This window comes from Lepidochelys kempii, chromosome 10 (assembly GCF_965140285.1).
Source record: "Lepidochelys kempii isolate rLepKem1 chromosome 10, rLepKem1.hap1, whole genome shotgun sequence".
NCBI classification, from domain to species: domain Eukaryota; kingdom Metazoa; phylum Chordata; order Testudines; family Cheloniidae; genus Lepidochelys; species Lepidochelys kempii.
Genome location: NC_136389.1, coordinates 50,633,998 through 50,652,780, shown reverse-complemented (window position 1 = coordinate 50,652,780; position 18,783 = coordinate 50,633,998). Strand labels below are relative to the sequence as shown.

Sequence of the window (18,783 nt, the reverse complement as noted above, 5' to 3'; positions counted from 1 at the left end):
AGCCACTCCTTTATCTTGCCCAGCATTGATGTCAGATTGACAGGCCTATAATTACTTGGGTCATCCGGTTTCCCCAACATTAGATTTCTTCAAGTCTTCTGGAACTTACTGAAAATCGGCATTAATGGTCCAAGCAAGCTCCTCAACTTGCATGCAAGAGTATTGAAAAAGCTGATGATCTGGATCTGCTGATTTTTAAACTGTCTAACTTTAGTAGCTGCTGTTTAACAACTTCCTGAGATACTAGTGGAATGGAAAGTGTCATCCACTTTATATCACTACACAGACTCATAACTTTAAGATCAGATCATCTAGTCTGACCTCCTCACCGACCCACCCCTGTAATAGACCCCTAACCTCTGGCTGAGTTACTGAAGTCCTCAAATCATGATTTAAAGACCTCAAGATACAGAGAAACCATCATTTACATATAGTGGACATATTTATTGAACGTCTCCCTTTTCTGCACTTATTTGTAATTGTACCCTAATCATCTAGTAGTGGATGATATCATTCTTATGATTTTTATTTTTTTTGTTCCTGTGTATACTTAAAAAAAAAATCTTTATTGTCCTTAACTCTTCTGACCATAGATTTCTCCTTGTCCCTTTGCTGCTCTTATCAATTGTTCTACAATTCCTAGCTTCTGATTTATATTCATTACTATCAACTTCCGTTTTCTTCTACTTGTTTTGATATATTATTTTATATAGCTACCTTCGCTTCCCCCCCCCCCCCCCCCAACCAGATTGGTTTTTAACCAGTATGACCTCCTTCCTTGATTGTGGCTTTTTTGGCATCTAGTGAAGTACTCTTAAACAATTTCCAATGATCGTTCACATTTTTCTGATTACATTCTCCATCCCTTTGTTTTCAGCTTTGTGAAATTGGCCCTTTTAGAATACGAACTATCTATCTGTATATCACTGTTCTGGACTTTATTATCTTTGCACATGATAAATGTAATCAAGTAATGATCACTTGTACCTAAGCTACCATTAATTTTTAGTTCTGTGGTCAGTTCCTTTTTATCTGTGTAGATGAGATCTAATGTAGAATTCCATTGTGCTGGATGCAACACTTCTTGAGTTAGGAAATTGTCATATAGTATTTAGAAATTCCAAGGATGTTTGAGTACTGCCAACATGAGACTTCCAGCATGTGTAACTCAAATTGAAGTCCCCCATGATCATGCAGCTTTCTTTCCCAGATGTTCTAGATACACTAGTGTTGGTATTCCTGTTCTCTGGTGTGATCTGAGGTCTGAGGCAGACACCAGCTAATACCCCATCTTGGATTTTATCTGTTAGGACATTGATGCATAAGCGTTCAAGATCACTTTATTCCAAGTGATCAGTGACTCACTTGGAAACAGGTATTGCCATTTTTGACATAGAAGGCCACTCCCTTCCTCTTTTGCCCACTCGATCCTTCCTAAATAGGTTCTAACCATTGATTTTTAACATTTCAATCATGGGAATCATACCCCCCCCCCCCCGGTTTCCGTTATACCAACTATATCAAACGTGCTCATATGTGACCAATTCCAGTTCCTCTTGTTGCAACAGTATCTCATTTGCAAAGAGCAACAGCAGTGCCACATGCTATAACACTCTTGCTTTGTACCATGTCCACCTGACCTAACGTCTTCTGATTTCTGAACAAGCAAAGCTTAATTAAGCAACTCTTTAAAAGATCATACTCTTGGGGTATGTCTACACTACGGAATAAGGTCGAATTTATAGAAGTCGGTTTTTTAGAAATTGGTTTTATATATTCGAGTGTGTGTGTCCCCACAGAAAATGCTCTAAGTGCATTAGCTCGGCTGAGTGCTTCCACAGTACTGAGGCTAGAGTCGACTTCCGGAGTGTTGCACTGTGGGTAGCTATCCCACAGTTCCCGCAGTCTCCGCTGCCCATTGGAATTCTGGGTTGAGATCCCAATGCCTGATGGGGCTAAAACATTGTCGCGGGTGGTTCTGGGTACATATCGTCTGGCCCCCGTTCCCTCCCTCCCTCCATGAAAGCAAGGGCAGACAATCGTTTCGCGCCTTTTTTCCTGAGTTACCTGTGCAGACGCCATACCACGGCAAGCATGGAGCCCGCTCAGGTAACCGTCACCCTATGTCTCTTGGGTGCTGGCAGACGTGGCACTGCATTGCTACACAGCAGCATCAACCCCTTGCCTTGTGGCAGCAGACGGTACAGTACGACTGGTAGCCGTCATCGTCGTGTCCGAGGTGCTCCTGGCCATGTCGGCCAGGAGCGCCTGGCCAGACATGGGCGCAGGGACTAAATTTGGAGTGACTTGACCAGGTCATTCTCTTTAGTCCTGCAGTTAGTCCTATTGAACCGTCTTATGGTGAGCAGGCAGGCGATACGGATTGCTAGCAGTCCTATTGCATCATCTTCTGCCAGGCAGCCATGAGATGTGGATGGCATGCAGTCCTTCTGCACCGTCTGCTGCCAGCCAAAGATCTAAAAGATAGATGGAGTGGATCAAAACAAGAAATAGACCAGATTTGTTTTGTACTCATTTGCTTCCCCCCCACCCCTGTCTAGGGGACTCATTCCTCTAGGTCACACTGCAGTCACTCACAGAGAAGGTGCAGCGAGGTAAATCTAGCCCTGTATCAATCAGAGGCCAGACTAACCTCCTTGTTCCAATAAGAACAATAACTTAGGTGCACCATTTCTTATTGGAACCCTCTGTGAAGTCCTGCCTGAAATACTCCTTGATGTAAAGACACCCCCTTTGTTGATTTTAGCTCCCTGAAGCCAACCCTGTAAGCCATGTCGTCAGTCGCCCCTCCCTCCGTCAGAGCAACGGCAGACCATCGTTCCGCGCCTTTTTTCTGTGCGGACGCCATACCAAGGCAAGCATGGAGGCTGCTCAGCTCGCTTTGGCAATTAGGAGCACATTAAACACCACACGCATTATCCAACAGTATATGCAGCACCAGAACCTGGCAGAGCGATACCGGGCGAGGAGGTGACGTCAGCGTGGTCACGTGAGTGATCAGGACATGGACACAGATTTCTCTGAAAGCATGGGCCCTGCCAGTGCATGCATCATGGTGCTAATGGGACAGGTTCATGCTGTGGAACGCCGATTCTGGGCTCTGGAAACAAGCACAGACTGGTGGGACCGCATAGTGTTGCAGGTCTGGGACGACTCCCAGTGGCTGCGAAACTTTCGCATGCTTTAGGGCACTTCCATGGAACTTTGTGACTTGCTTTCCCCTGCCCTGAAGCGCATGAATACCAAGATGAGAGCAGCCCTCACAGTTGAGAAGCGAGTGGCGATAGCCCTGTGGAAGCTTGCAACGCCAGACAGCTACCGGTCAGTTGGGAATCAATTTGGAGTGGGCAAATCTACTGTGGGGGCTGCTGTGATGCAAGTAGTCCACGCAATCAAAGATCTGCTGATATCAAGGGTAGTGACCCTGGGAAATGTGCAGGTCATAGTGGATGGCTTTGCTGCAATGGGATTCCCTAACTCTGGTGGGGCCATAGACGGAACCCATATCCCTATCTTGGCACCGGAGCACCAAGCCGCCGAGTACATAAACTGCAAGGGGTACTTTTCAATAGAGCTGCAAGCTCTGATGGATCACAAGGGACGTTTCACCAACATCAACATGGGATGGCCGGGAAAGGTGCAAGACGCTCGCATCTTCAGGAACTCTGGTCTGTTTCAAAAGCTGCAGGAAGGGACTTTATTCCCAGACCAGAAAATAACTGTTGGGGACGTTGAAATGCCTATATGTATCCTTGGGGACCCAGCTTACCCCTTAATGCCATGGCTCATGAAGCCGTACACAGGCAGCCTGGACAGTAGTCAGGAGCTGTTCAACTACAGGCTGAGCAAGTGCAGAATGGTGGTAGAATATGCATTTGGACGTTTAAAGGCGCGCTGGCGCAGTTTACTGACTCGCTTAGACCTCAGCGAAACCAATATTCCCACTGTTGTTACTGCTTGCTGTGGGCTCCACAATATCTGTGAAAGTAAGGGGGAGACGTTTATGGCGGGGTGGGAGGTTGAGGCAAATCGCCTGGCTGCTGGTTACGCGCAGCCAGATACCAGGGCGGTTAGAAGAGCACAGGAGGGCACGGTACGCATCAGAGAAGCTTTGAAAACCAGTTTCATGACTGGCCAGGCTACGGTGTGAAAGTTCTTTGTTTCTCCTTGATGAACCCCCCCTCCCCCCCGCCCCTTGGTTCACTCTACTTCCCTGTAAGCTAACCACCCTCCCCTCCTCCTTCGATCATTGCTTGCAGAGGCAATAAAGTCATTGTTGCTTCACATTCATGCATTCTTTATTCATTCATCACACAAATAGGGGGATGACTACCAAGGTAGCCCAGGAGGGGTGGTGGAGGAGGGAAGGAAAATGCCACACAGCACTTTGAAAGTTTACAACTTTAAAATTTATTGAATGCCAGCTTTCTTTTTTTGGGGCAATCCTCTGTGGCAGAGTGGCTGGTTGGCCGGTGGCCCCCCACTGCGTTCTTGGGCATCTGGGTGTGGAGGCTATGGAACTTGGGGAGGAGGGCGGTTGGTTACACAGGGGCTGTAGTGGCAGTCTGTGCTCCAGCTGCCTTTACTGCAGCTCAGCCATACACTGGAGCATACTGGTTTGGTCCTCCAGCAGCCTCAGCATTGAATCCTGCCTCCTCTCATCACGCTGCCGCCACATTTGAGCTTCAGCCCTGTCTTCAGCCCGCCACATACTCTCTTCAGCCCGCCACCTCTCCTCCTGGTCATTTTGTGCTTTCCTGCACTCTGACATTATTTGCCTCCACGCATTCGTCTGTGCTGTCAGTGCGGGAGGACAGCATGAGCTCAGAGAACATTTCATCACAAGTACATTTTTTTTTCTTTCTAATCTTCACTAGCCTCTGGGAAGGAGAGGATCCTGTGATCATTGAAATACATGCAGCTGGTGGAGGAAAAAAAAGGGACAGCGGTATTTAAAAAGACACATTTTATAAAACAGTGGCTACACTCTTTCAGGGTAAACCTTGCTGTTAACATTACATACATAGCACATGTGCTTTCGTTACAAGGTCGCATTTTGCCTCCCCCCACCGCGTGGCTACCCCCTCAACCCTCCCCCCTCCCCGTGGCTAACAGCGGGGAACATTTCTGTTCAGCCACAGGCAAACAGCCCAGCAGGAACGGGCTCCTCTAAGTGTCCCCTGAAGAAAAGCACCCTATTTCAACCAGGAGACCATGAATGATATCTCACTCTCCTGAGGATAACACAGAGAGATAAAGAACGGATGTTGTTTGAACGCCAGCAAACACACACTGCAATGCTTTGTTGTACAATGATTCCCGAGTACGTGTTACTGGCCTGGAGTGGTAAAGTGTCCTGCCATGAAGGACGCAATAAGGCTGCCCTCCCCAGAAACCTTTTGCAAAGGCTTTGGGAGTACATCCAGGAGAGCTGCGAATGCCAGGGCAAAGTAATCCTTTCACATGTTTGCTTTTAAACCATGTATAGTATTTTAAAAGGTACACTCACCGGAGGTCCCTTCTCCGCCTGCTGGGTCTAGGAGGCAGCCTTGGGTGGGTTCGGGGGGTACTGGCTCCAGGTCCAGGGTGAGAAACCGTTCCTGGCTGTCGGGAAAAGCGGTTTCTCCACTTGCTTGCTGTGAGCCATCTACAATCTCATCATCATCATCTTCTTTGTTCCCAAAACCTGCATCCGTGTTGCCTCCATCTCCATTGAAGGAGTCAAACAACATGGCTGGGGTAGTGGTGGCTGAACCCCCTAAAATGGCATGCAGCTCATCATAGAAGCGGCATGTTTGGGGCTCTGACCCGGAGCAGCCATTCGCCTCTCTGGTTTTCTGGTAGGCTTGCCTCAGCTCCTTAAGTTTCACGCGGCACTGCTTCGGGTCTCTGTTATGGCCTCTGTCCTTCATGCCCTGGGAGATTTTGACAAAGGTTTTGGCATTTCGAAAACTGGAACGGAGTTCTGATAGCACGGATTCCTCTCCCCATATAGCGATCAGATCCCGTACCTCCTGTTCAGTCCACGCTGGAGCCGTTTTGCGATTCTGGGACTCCATCATGGTCACCTCTGCTGATGAGCTCTGCATGGTCACCTGCAGCTTGCCACGCTGGCCAAACAGGAAATGAGATTCAAAAGTTCGCAGTTCTTTTCCTGTCTACCTGGCCAGTGCATCTGAGTTGAGAGCGCTGTCCAGAGCGGTCACAATGGAGCACTCTGGGATAGCTCCCGGAAGCCAATACCGTTTGAACTGTGTCCACAGTACCCCAAATTCGACCCGGCAAGGCCGATTTAAGCGCTAATCCACTTGTCAGGGGTGGAGTAAGGAAATCGATTTTAAGAGCCCTTTAAGTCGAAATAAAGGGCTTCATCGTTTGGACGGGTGCAGGTTTACATCGATTTAACGCTGCTAAATTCGACCTAAAGTCCTAGTGTAGACCAGGGCTTAGCTTACCTTGCCTGTGTAAACTTCAAGACACCCAAACTTCAACAACTGTCACTTAAATATTAAATGGCCAGGTGTTTTTTGTTCCTTCTCTTCCTGTTCATGTCTCTGCACACATCTTAAAAAGGAACATTACAGAACTGAGATGCTCTAAAGAAAAATCACCTTAAAGATTATAGTTAGATTGTACTCTTGGAAGATAAAGGATAAATATGAAAAAGCTGTCTCATTCAGTGTGTGGCCTATATGGACGCTGCACTTCATGAGGCAAGGATCCTGATGATCCCTCTCATTCACTATATATCGTTCCTATTCTGCAGCACGTGAGGTTGTGCTTCTCTGAATCCACACCTGTTAAACCACACAATCCTGTATCATAACTCTGTCCCCTTGTGAGTTCTGGTTGCACGGACAACCTTAACTTTGCATTTACAGCCTTCAGTGCTTCATTTTGCAGTCTGAACTTTCATCTAATACAGCTTTTATATGGAATCTCTAGTGAGTATCTTTAAAGTTCCATCCATGTGCAACTGCTAGACAGCAATAAAACCCTCTTCTCTGCCCAGTTACGTTAACTAGTGAGGCAAAGGCTACTGCAGAATACCCCCATTGCATATTAAGAGGTGGGCTCTTTGTCTGGCTTAATGGAAACAAGTAGTCAGTTGCCAGGGTAAAGGCTCCCCCCTCCACCATGCACACACAAGGTTTACCTGGTCCACCTAGGAAACAGGGAGGGTCTGACCAGGTCAGCAGAGGGATTTGCGCCCTTCCCCTATGGGTGACCAGAAGAGGAGGGTATTTCTAAGGGGGAAGGAGGAGTTGGAAAAGACCCTTTTTAACTGGACAATGAACCATGGTTCCTTTGTAGTATTGCCTCCTTATTTGTGTACCTTTGCATACCAAATGAAAGGAGACAGAGCTTCAAAGGAGCATCTGTCTACATGCCTGATTGCAGACCATATTTCACAAGTCCTATGTATTAAGAAAAACAAGTGGAATTTCAGTTTGTGTATTCAGATCCAATGGAATACTAAGATGGATGGTCCAAGAGTAATATCCTTTGGCAGGTCTACGCTTTGGACTTCTGTTTGCAGAGCTGTGTCTTTCAGGGCTGGGAAGAGCTGTGATCCCTGACTGACATAGCAGTGCTAGCAAGAGCTCCCAGTATTTTTGGTAGTGTAGCTTGTTCCACACACAGGAGTGTTACTAGCTCTCTGCATTTATGGTAGGAATGTTTTGCCATCCATAAGCCCTTTGGGTTTGATTTTTACCTTTCTTATTACTGGAAAAGCTGGATTTTACAAAGCTGTTTGGTTTATCCTGATTTTTCACCAGCATTTTGGACCACTCAAGTACAGGAAAATACTGAATATGTTAAAATCCATAACTTTACAGTACGTGGATGTGTTTTATGCTGATAATAAATTAGTCTCAAGTGGAGTGCTAGGTAAACATGAAGTTCCTCCTTTTCTAGGTTTTGCTTTGAATTCTGGTTATCATTTAAAAGTTTAAAGACATTTAAAGTTTGATTTTTACATATTTATCCTGACTACGTTTGCATGTATTCTAGCCTTGACACCAGGCGAGGGCAAACTACAGCCTGCGGGGCAGATCTGGTAGGGCCACACCCCGCTGCAGACACAGACTGAAGTCAGCTCTGTGTGAAATGTTTCCCCCTGCATGCATGTGTCCACCCCTTTTGGGAGACAAACCCAAAATACTACTGTCTTGCACCGTATAGAAATATTTGTACAGCGCAAGCTCATAAAATTTGCCATCTTCCCCAGTGTGAAGAGAGATGTGCATGACTTCTTGCCCCCCAGTTAGAAATTACAGAAACTGGGTTAAATAATAAACAAAACACATTTATTAATTACAAACAATGAATTTTAAGTGAATATAAGAGAACAGACAGAACAAAGCAGATTACTGAACAAATAAAACAAAGTACGCAAGATAAGCTCAATATACTTAAGAAACAGTTTACAAAATGTCATTTCTTACCCTAAATATTATTTTAGGCAGCTTGCAAAGTTTCTGTGGTTCAGAGTTTCAGTTATATTTCTTTTCAGACTGATCCCGTCTCAGTCTGGCCTCCCCCCTGCCTTCCCTGCAGGTAGTTTTAGCAGTCTCTCTTCTTGGGCAGACAGGCCATGGAGAGGAGAAGTCCCGTTTGACTTTCTCCCCACCCTTAAATAGGATTTATGTAAGGTGGGAATCCTTTGTTTCCCAAACTTGACCCTCTCCCTCCACCCTTCCCTTCCAGTGGAAAGTTACAAAAAGTCCCAGGTAATGTTTTAATATCAGGTGACAAGACCACCTGGCCTTGTAGTGTCACAGTTGTCCTCGGATGCCTCCCAGGATGGGGAGAGATTAGTATCTTCATGGTTTTGTTGTTCCTTCCTGATGGCTCATCAAATTTGATGGCCTGTCATCTGGTGGGTGTCTTCCCAATACACACCCAGTTGAAATAGTCCATATTTCTAACTTTAGATACAGAAATGATACATTCATACAAATTGGATAATCACATTCAGTATATCATAACCTTTCTAGTGATACCTTACAAGACCCATACTGCATAAAGTATATGTTATGTCATATTCATATCATAAGAATATTTTCATAAAGAATATGGAGTGAAACATCACAACCATTATTCCTTTCCCCCACATCCTCTGGATCTTCAAACATCGTTAATTTCTCTCAGTTTTAGGTAGCCGCCAGTTTCCTAGAGGAAATATATCCCATCAGACTCCTTCAGACTTCTGCTGCTCTGAGTTCAGCTGCTGATAAACTGAAAGGTGTGCCTGTATGCTTGGCTCTCATTAATGGAAATATAAATTGACTGAAACAACATTTTATTTCCTGTCCCCCCACTTTTATGTTCAGTTTCAGGAAGAGGCATCTAAATAAGTCCCAATCTTTTTTTTTTTTTTTTTTTAATTCACTGAATAGTGGTGAAAAATCCCTCTGAAGTACACAGTTGAGTTTACCGTAGCTGCATAAAGAGGTACATACTTTTCTCATCATTAGAGATTTATATATCCAGACTCATCTAACATTTAATGTAAGGGGTTCTCCCCAATTTCCTGGGTTCCCTGCAGTACCAGATTTACCATGGCACTGGGCCCAAGGTGCAAGGGTGCCCGGCCCGGCCTGCTCTTCTCCGCCCCCTGCTCTCTCCTGCGCGGGCAGGGGGCAGAAGCTTGGTGTTGCCAGCACCTGCTGCAGGGTAGGCTCCGCTGGCAGCCAAGCTCCCCCTCCCCTGCCTCTTTCCCCAGCATGCTATGTTCCTGCCTGCCTGCCTCCCTCCCTCCCTCTCACTGCTGCTGAACAACTAATCACCCTTGCGAGGGAGGGGGAGGAGCGGAGCCGAGCGGCTGCGTGCTCGCTGCTTGGGGAAGGAGGCAGAAAAGAAGCGGGGACGGGGCCTTGGAAGGGGGTGGAATCAGGGCATACCCCCGCCAGCCCCCTGTTGTGAGCCGCTCAAGGCAGTGGGCTGGGAGCACCCCCACACCCCCAGCCCTCTGCCCTGACTCCTGCACCTCCCGACACCCACCCTGCCCTGACTCCTGCACCCCCTCACACCCCCCCGTGCCCTCCAACCCCCCCCATCCTGACTCCTGCATCCCTACCCTGAGCACCAAACGGGAGCTCCTGCACCCCCCCACCCCACATTCCAACCTTCACCCCTCGCACCAAACGGGAGCTGCCTCAGGTAAGCACTCCACACCCCAATTCCTGCCCCAACCCTGCACCCCAACCCTCACCCTAGCTCCTAGCCAGACCCTGCACCCCAACCCCCAGCCTGCTTCTGCACCCTAACTCCCTCCCAGACTCTACACCCCTAGCCCTGTGCTCAGTGCACCCCCACCCTCAGTTTAGTGCAGAGACAGACAAAGAGAATGGGCTAGAACCAGGGAGAAGGTCAATACCTACTCTATGTGGGCGGGGACAGGGGGGATCCTGTTTACCTCCTCCCTAGTCCTGCTGTGCTTGCCCCTCCCTTGCTCCAGGGACCAACCCTAGGTCCTGCCCCGCTGTGCTTTTTGCCCCCGGCCCCTGCCTTGCTCGAGTCAGCAGGACTAATCCCCCCCTCCGCCCCCCATGCCCCACTGGGCTCATCTTGCCCCTAGTCCCTGCCTCGCTCCAGCTGGGGACCAATCCTACCCCCACACCATGCCCTGCTGTCAGGGTGGATAAAAATCAATGACTTCTTTTAAAAAAAAAATAGATTTTTAATTTTTTTTATTTAAATCGGTTTTTCCCTCAAAAACCTATCTGAAGATAGTTTTAATTAAGATGCATTATATCTCATGGAATAGGGATTATAAATTCTAATTCTATAGTATGAGACAATATATTTATGTAATGTTTAAGAAAAGTTTTGTAAATGAGTTCTTATAGTTCATGGATCAGGGACCCAATCTTATGGGGTTCCACAGGCTTCTGTATAGATTATTTAGGTTAATCTTTCTATCTACCTAATGGGACTCAGTGCTCAGTCTAGAAGATACCATCAGAGATGCTTAGTTTTGCAATTCTCAAACTGTCAATTTGTCTCCAGAGGTAACATGCTTGTTAACAGGAAAATGTTTTAAAACAAATAAATTTAATTAATATAGAGGTAAGAAACAACAGACCTCAACTCTATTGTCCCTCTGCAAATTTGTGTACACAGTCAATCCCTTACCTCTCTTTAAAAGTGAAAAGTTTCAAAAAGTTCAATGAATAGAAGATTGTTGGGGGCGAAATAGATCTGGACAAGGAGAAGAAGTCTGGAGATAAATGTGAGAAGGGAGGAACATATGCTTTTTTGTTAAAATATTATGTTTGCTGTTGCAGAAAAAAATCCAGAATACTTAATGTTGTTGTTTTAGTTAAATAAAACAATTTAAATGTCTGTCTGGTGATGTTCTCCTCCTAATACAGCCTGGCAAGTAAATCCTCCAAGTATTAATGATTAACCTGTTGAATTGGAGATAGTTCACCTCCCAATGACTTCATAAATATCTGTTTCAATTATCTTTGGTAAATGAAATAACCAAACAATCATTCATTTTCTGATATAGCTATAAAACTCATCTGAAAAGTTTTCAAAATAAATCACTGTTTAAAAATATATAGTGTGTACCTTCTAAAAATGAAACCTACATCTATCTGAGAGTTGTGAAGAATATGTATTAAGGTTATAACAACCAATAAGAATGTGTTCTTATGTAGAAAACCATGATTAAATAGTCTTCCTGAATAGTGATTTAAATTGATTTAAATCAAATCCACCCTGCCCGTTGTGCTCTTGCCCCTGGCCCATTCCTTCCCCAAGGGGACCCACAAATATGTTTGGCGCTGGGCCCACAAAAAGTTAATCCAGCCCTGGTTCCCTGTAAACATCCAAAAAATAAGCCCTTTCTGTACAGAACAAATAACGTGGATTCAGTGGGAAACAAGAATTGAATGTTTTTAAGTTTGAGGAGTTTGAATGAGGTATCGGTTCATAAATATAGACAAGAATCTGAAATGTCATTCCTGTGTGTCTGAAGTGAGCAATAATACGATACACTTTTTGCATAATTTTAGCAGTCCTTTTCTATGGAGCTGATTACTTCAGAAAAGGGGAATTAATAACAGTTAAATTTTATGGAAAATTTTACAGAGCCCCTGCATTTTCTTCATCTGATGTGTTCACTGGTACAATATAATAGATTGGGTTGAAAGACAAGAGCCCTGTCTACACTAGGAGTGCTTTACTGGTATACTGTATAGGTAGGCTTAGAAGGATTAGATTATCAGTATATTTCACTGTACACACAAACCCACAAAATATATTCCCATTAATAAAAGAAATTTACAGATAGGCAGAGTATTTAAAAAAAAATGCTTAAGAACTTATTGATTGATTTAAGGATATAATATAGTTTGTATATATTGGCATGTGATGTTGACAGATCGTGTGTGTTTTTAACAATGATAAAGCTTTAACTTTTTTAATTTCAACATCTACTGTCACAGAACAATGGGGGCTGACCGTTATTCCCGCTCCCCCCATAATTTCCCACAACTGTGAACATTTTAAATAGATAAAAATAGAAAAAAGTGCTTAAAAATAAATATTGATATCCATTGAAATTATAAAATAAAAATTGTATTCTGCCAAGCCTATGTATAGGCCAAAGCCCTTTGTTTTTGGTCTTTATGATTTCCTTGGAATTGATTGGTGTTTGTTACAAATTTTTTAAAAATGGGTGAAAATTGGGTGCAAAAAACCAACTTCACGTTTTTCTGGGTAAACATTGGTGGAAGGAGGACAGAAAAACAACTAATTGAGAAAAGGAAGAGCACTTAAACCACAGAAAACTGCTTTTACTTTATTTTATGAACTGCACTTCAGCACAACGTGCACATGTGCGTATACAGCTTCTACTACATTGCCTCACTATAACAGACAACATTTGGTGGGGTGGCCTCTTCTCTTAGTTGTTCATAAACTTCAGAATTCTTTTTGTGCAGAAATTTTCAGTGCTTGATCTTGAATCAAAGATTAATTCCTTTTAGAACTCTGAGCAAAATCAGTTCACTTGAGTTATAAGAACTTGTCAGTGGGAAAAAGGGGAAAGATAATTTCCTGCACGTCATGATCAGAACTCATACTCTCAGAGGTCCAGGGGTATTTAGACATGTGGCTAGTTTTTCTATAAGATTTGAAAACAAGCTACGTGTACAAAAAGAGAGACATTTAAAGCCAGCAACTTTTTGTAGAAGCATTAGTATTTTTGTTTGCCCTTTAAAGCTAGTACGCATTTTGAAGATGCTGTGGCTGCACAGTTCCTAAGCACCACTGGATTGCAGCCACTCTACCTGCACTACATTATAGGAACTTGGGCTTTTTCCTTAAATTTATTGTAGCAATCTTTTGCACTTACCTAAAGCATTGTCACGTGTATATATTCTTTGAATTGCTGTTTTCTTTGTTAAATGTAAATACAATGTATCATACTATTCAGTATGTGAAATGTTGCTAAACTAGGATTGTGGGACTGACTTGGGGATTCTGACTACATAGGTACTTGTCTTCTCAACTTGCTTGAATGCTAGGTCTGTGAAATTAATATACTCTACCATTTTGTGGTACCTTAATAGAGTTGCATAGACTTTACGAGTACACAGATTTTTTTTTTTTAAGCATCAATAATACAAATGAAGCTGTTAACTGTTGCCTGTTTTTTTTAATTTTAGGGTGCAGTGTCTGGGTCAGTCCAGGCTTCAGATCGACTTATGAAAGAGCTCAGGGATATATACAGATCACAGAGTTATAAAACAGGTAAGGTGCTCTACATTTCTCTCTTTAGAAATACAATGCAGAAGCTTTTTATTTCTTGGTAAATATCTTCTGCTAATAGCTGTTTGTTTTGTACTTTATTTCATTATGTGCATTTTTTTTTTTAATCTTAGCTTCAGATTTTGAAGTTGAATTGCTTGAATTTTCTTTAAGCATTCCACCTGTAAAATTTCTTTTTTCTGGCTTTTATATTTTTCTGACCTGGCTTCTTTACTACATAAAATGTCACATTAACAGTAGTAGCATTAATATAACTGTGTGAGTGCTGTCTGGAGGTGATGCTGAACACCACAGATCACATTGACTTTAGTGGGAATTGTGGGGTGTTTTTCAGCATTTCTTGGGATCTAGTCCTCCCATGCCAGGTACATAGGGCAAAAATCTTGCAGTCCTGTTCTGGTCATGTGGTACTGCATGTTACATTTGAAGCAGTTTAAGTATTCCTGCCACAAGGGATTGCACTTGATTCAACAGCCCTTTGCTATTGTATGCAATAAGTGAGATTTAGTCTAAGCCATATTTTTATCTATCCGTTCTCCTTTAACACACACTGATACTCAGATTCTGTATGCATACGGTGTTGCAAATACATGCCCTGCCCTTTCAACTACCGAAACTATTGAAAAACCATGGTTGTATGTTTATTTTGTAAACAAGTGTTTGTTTACCCTAATAGATTAGCTTAGTCAGATAAAGGCTGACTATCCTCTTTGCGCCGTATATAGAAATTGCCTGAAATAGCAGAGCAGTGGGGTGAGTGGATTGTGTTGTCCGGTCACTTTCTGTAGCGAGTAGAAGTTTTGTAATATAGTTGTTATAGTAGATTGATCTGCTGCAACTTTGTGAGCAGAACATAGCCATACTGGCTCAGCCTAATGTCTTATTTCTTGTTCACACAAGGGACAAGAATACAGGTACAGATCAGGGTGGGAATAGGGGGAATTCCTGATCAAAAGTCTTCAGATTTGTTTATCTGATAGGAAAATGCCTATCCTAGCTGTCAGGATAGGAGGCCTTGTTCTCAAGTAAATTAAAAAGAATGATTGCTGCTCTGATTTGTCTAAAGGCCTTCTCTGCATTTTACCTGTCCTATTTTGAGTTACTGTGCCAATTTTCTCATTCTAATGTGCCTGACCTTCATTCAGTGGCTTTGGTATTTTAATTTAAGAAAGGACAAAACTGAAGAAGTAAGACCACCAGTCTGAGACTGTCTCAGTTCCATTTCAGAATATTTACTTATCCATTATTATGGATTTCCTATATTTCCAGATCTGATCATAGAGAATAGTGCTAATCTAATGCTGCCTGTTGCTGTTGAGTGTTCATTTTGTGACACTATCCACCACTATGTCTTTTTGTTCAGATTAACCCCTCAGGCCAGTAGAGACTAGTCAGTGGGGCTGAGAAGAATCTACAGTTAGGCCATTTGCTCTTATCTGCATTAAGTCATGGAGTGTGCTTTGCTGTCTGTGTGGGGATTTTAGGTTCATTTTAGGAAAACCACTTCCATCAAGAGCAGTATCCTTTTGAAAGGCAGTAAGCCTGATTGCTAAAGTCTTCATTAAATATGCATGTGCACTGTCTCAGGTGGATTTAATGGTATTGAGTCATTTTAGATGCGACTACTGACCCCAGGTGCCTTATTTCAATGCCTCTGTGAAGTGCTTAGCAGATTGTCCACCTGTAGACTGCCATAATGGGCCAATTTGCTAAGATTAGGCTGCTGTGTGGAGTGAAAGTATTGAAACTATGTGACTGTTGAATGCTGTAGCCTGAGAGCCCTATAGATAACTTTTTTCTCCCTACTGATTGTCTTGGTGTTAGAGGGCTGAGAATGTACAATTGTGGTCTCTGAAAGTTCTCTATGCACTTGTCTGTGTCTTTGCTGTGATGCCACATATCTGGTTTGAACACAGTTTTATAAGAAATCCTGTCAAAAAACACTCTTGATTTCTGAGTGGCTTGGTCATCCATATCTCACAGATTTGCACCACCACTAACAATTCCAAATGCAAAGATCCTAGAATAACAACTCCTAACTGATTACCAGTGATAAAATCACAACCTTGGGTATCAAAGATTCAGCTGGTGGAAGTGATTACTGGAGTTGTATATTCCTTCAGAAAGGAATGAGATTTCTACAGATTGCATAGTTACCAGGCTCTCCTGTTGGAATTATAACCTTCAGAATATTCCTGCCTGTGTAATGATGTGATTTTTTTTACCCATGTAAAAATTACATCTTTAAAAACATACCAGTCTTGCCTTATACGGTGAAAGGTTTACTTGACTGTTTATGTATTCCCTGTACTTAATATACTAACTCCTTTAAATGTTATGGTGAAGTTTAGTTATGTAAGGCAACAGGCACATTTTCAGTATAATCTGTAACTCTAACTTGTACAATAAGCAACTTAAACATACACAATTCAGAGTCCCAAATCATGCTGTTTACAGGCGGCCAGAGACTGACATCCTTTTGGTCTGCTGTTGGAGTGCCTGTCACTACCCACTGTGATAGCAACCCCCTTTTTTTATTTTCTGTTCAGTTGTTACCTTTCTGGCAGCATTGATTGGATCAGCCTCCACCTGCAAATTAGGAAGTTGTTTCTTTGAATTAATGTGCAAAATACTAGTCTATGTGCATACATACAGGAGATGAAGCCTGTTCAGCATTGAATGAGATGTGGCTATAGATGTTAGGAAATATGAAGAGAACTGAAGTGGAGAAATTCTAGAATGGCCAAGGTCTATAGGACACCCATGATTTGTGTGCTATAGCATTTGAAGCTATTAGGAGACACACATATTGACATTTTTGTAACCTTATTCTGAAAATACTTACGGTTATCTAAGGGAAAGCACATCTTGAATTGAAGCTCTTATCCCTTGATGTATCTGATAGATTAATCTTTGCTTATAGGCACAGACTGGCCTGGTCAGGCACTTAAAAGGATATAACAGATTTTATATGCTTTTCCTTATTAAAAATGGTAAAACATAATCTGTTTGGGATGTTGTTACACAGTTAATTCAGAACAATACATTCTGATTCCTAAATAACTTGTCTAATACTTCCACAGGGATTTATTCAGTGGAACTTGTAAATGACAGCCTGTATGAGTGGCACGTTAAACTTCTAAAGTAAGTTTACATTTTTTTAAAAACTCTCTCCTAAAGAACCCATGTTAATTTTGCCACACAGATTACAATATGGAATTTATACTGTCTAGCTAGAATGTACTATGAAGGCTTCATGGATAGCGGTCTTTTGAATTCAGTGCAGACTGGAACTGAATTGGTAGAGCTGGCACAGAATATACCTGAATTTACACTGTCAAACCAGTGCTTTTAGCATAATTTTTGACCACCAAAATTCTCTCCCCAAACCCTTACAAAATGGTGAACCTGTCGTGCTGAATAATTTTTTAACTTGAAGAATAAATAGATTTTGATCCTTTTCAAGTGATACAAAAGAACAGAACTGTTTTACTGGCTTTAGCAGCTTTTATTTTTATGGCTCAACAATGACATATGCCTGAAATGAAAAAAATAAAATTCCAGGATATAGTCCTAATCACTGTGTGTGAAGTATGAAATGTTAACAAGATTGAAAATCTTAGGCTTTTTACTACACGTGTCAGTAGTACTGGCCAACATCTATATTTTTAATGTGTATACATCTTTTACCTTAAAAAATATTCCCAGAGCAGTTCCCTTGAAATCATCCCTGGTGATAGGGTAACATGCTAACCTACAGGTTAACCTCTAAGAAGGAAGAACATACCCCAAACCAAGCTAGTTACATCTGTCCCTTGGAAGTGGTGGAGTGGATCCCGTCCGACTGCTATGAGGGTCTTCCAGAACTTCATGGACACACAGGACTACTGCTGTGAGGGAACACCTTCTCTAGATGGATCACTGACCCACCCCCAGCTGTCATGAGCATAAGCCTGGTTTCCCTCTCTAAGGGCTTGTCTACATACACAGCTTTTAGTGGCACAGCTGTGTCGCTACAGCCATGCCATTAAAAGTCGGGCAGTATAGCTGCTGTTTGTTGGCTCTCCTGCCGTCAAACTTCAACCCCCAATGAGCGGTGTTTGCCTTGTCTGCAGGAGAGTGCTCCTGCCGACAAGGCACTGTTCACACTGGCACTTGTCGCAGCAAAATTTTTGTCTTTCAGGGTGGGATTTAACACCTCTGAAAGACAAAAGTTGTGTTGTTCAATTACCAGTGTAGACATAGCCTTAGTGTGGTTGTAGGCATTCAGAGAAGCGTACTGCTGGCTTCCAGTGGAATATCTACGGTCTTCAGCAGGCTCATGATTCATCCAGCACATATGTAACCAAACTTACAAGGGACTGTGTCTTACTAAAAAGTTTATGTATCTTACGTATGTATCTTATGTATCTTATCTTACGTATCTTAAGATAAGATACGTAAGATACGTATCTTATCTTATCTTAAGATATCTTACGTATCTTATGTATCTTAATATCTACGGTCTTCAGCAGGCTCATGATTCATCCAGCACATATGTAACCAAACTTACAAGGGACTGTTCTTACTAAAAAGTTTATTGGGGTACCAGTTCTTGAGGTAGGATTAACCTAACACTGCAAGAATTGATAACCAGGCTGCTAGCTATTTGTAATCCTGCCATCAGTATCTGCCTACAAACAGGGTTGTTGAAATTGCGCTGATATCAAAAACTGTCAGCTTTACTAATGCCACAGATGCAGAATTTCTGATTCTGTGGTAATCTAGAACTCTGCACTGTACATCAAATGTAACTAGTTAAGTTAGTAAACATTGAAGGTTAGAGTATGAGTGTAAAAATCTCTTCATTTAAAAGCATTTACCTTTCAGAAGGATACCAAATTTCAGTGAAGAGAAATTGAATTACTATTTTCAAACAAAAGGGTTTTTTATTTTGAATGTCTGCATTTAAATTCCTTGAATAACTTCAGTATG

At 42.8% G+C, this 18,783-nt stretch overlaps 1 protein-coding gene across 3 annotated transcripts in view; it reads left to right on the top strand.

Moving 5' to 3' along the window:
- The window catches only part of UBE2Q2 (ubiquitin conjugating enzyme E2 Q2), an 80,182-nt gene that overhangs the window by 49,727 nt on the left and 11,672 nt on the right, over positions 1 to 18,783 (top strand). For all 3 annotated transcript variants that reach the window (XM_073303527.2, XM_073303530.2, XM_073303528.2), the window contains 2 exons: positions 13,707 to 13,791; positions 16,893 to 16,953. In XM_073303527.2, coding sequence (XP_073159628.1) covers positions 13,707 to 13,791; positions 16,893 to 16,953 — 146 coding nt within the window. The remainder of the gene's footprint in view (positions 1 to 13,706; positions 13,792 to 16,892; positions 16,954 to 18,783) is intronic.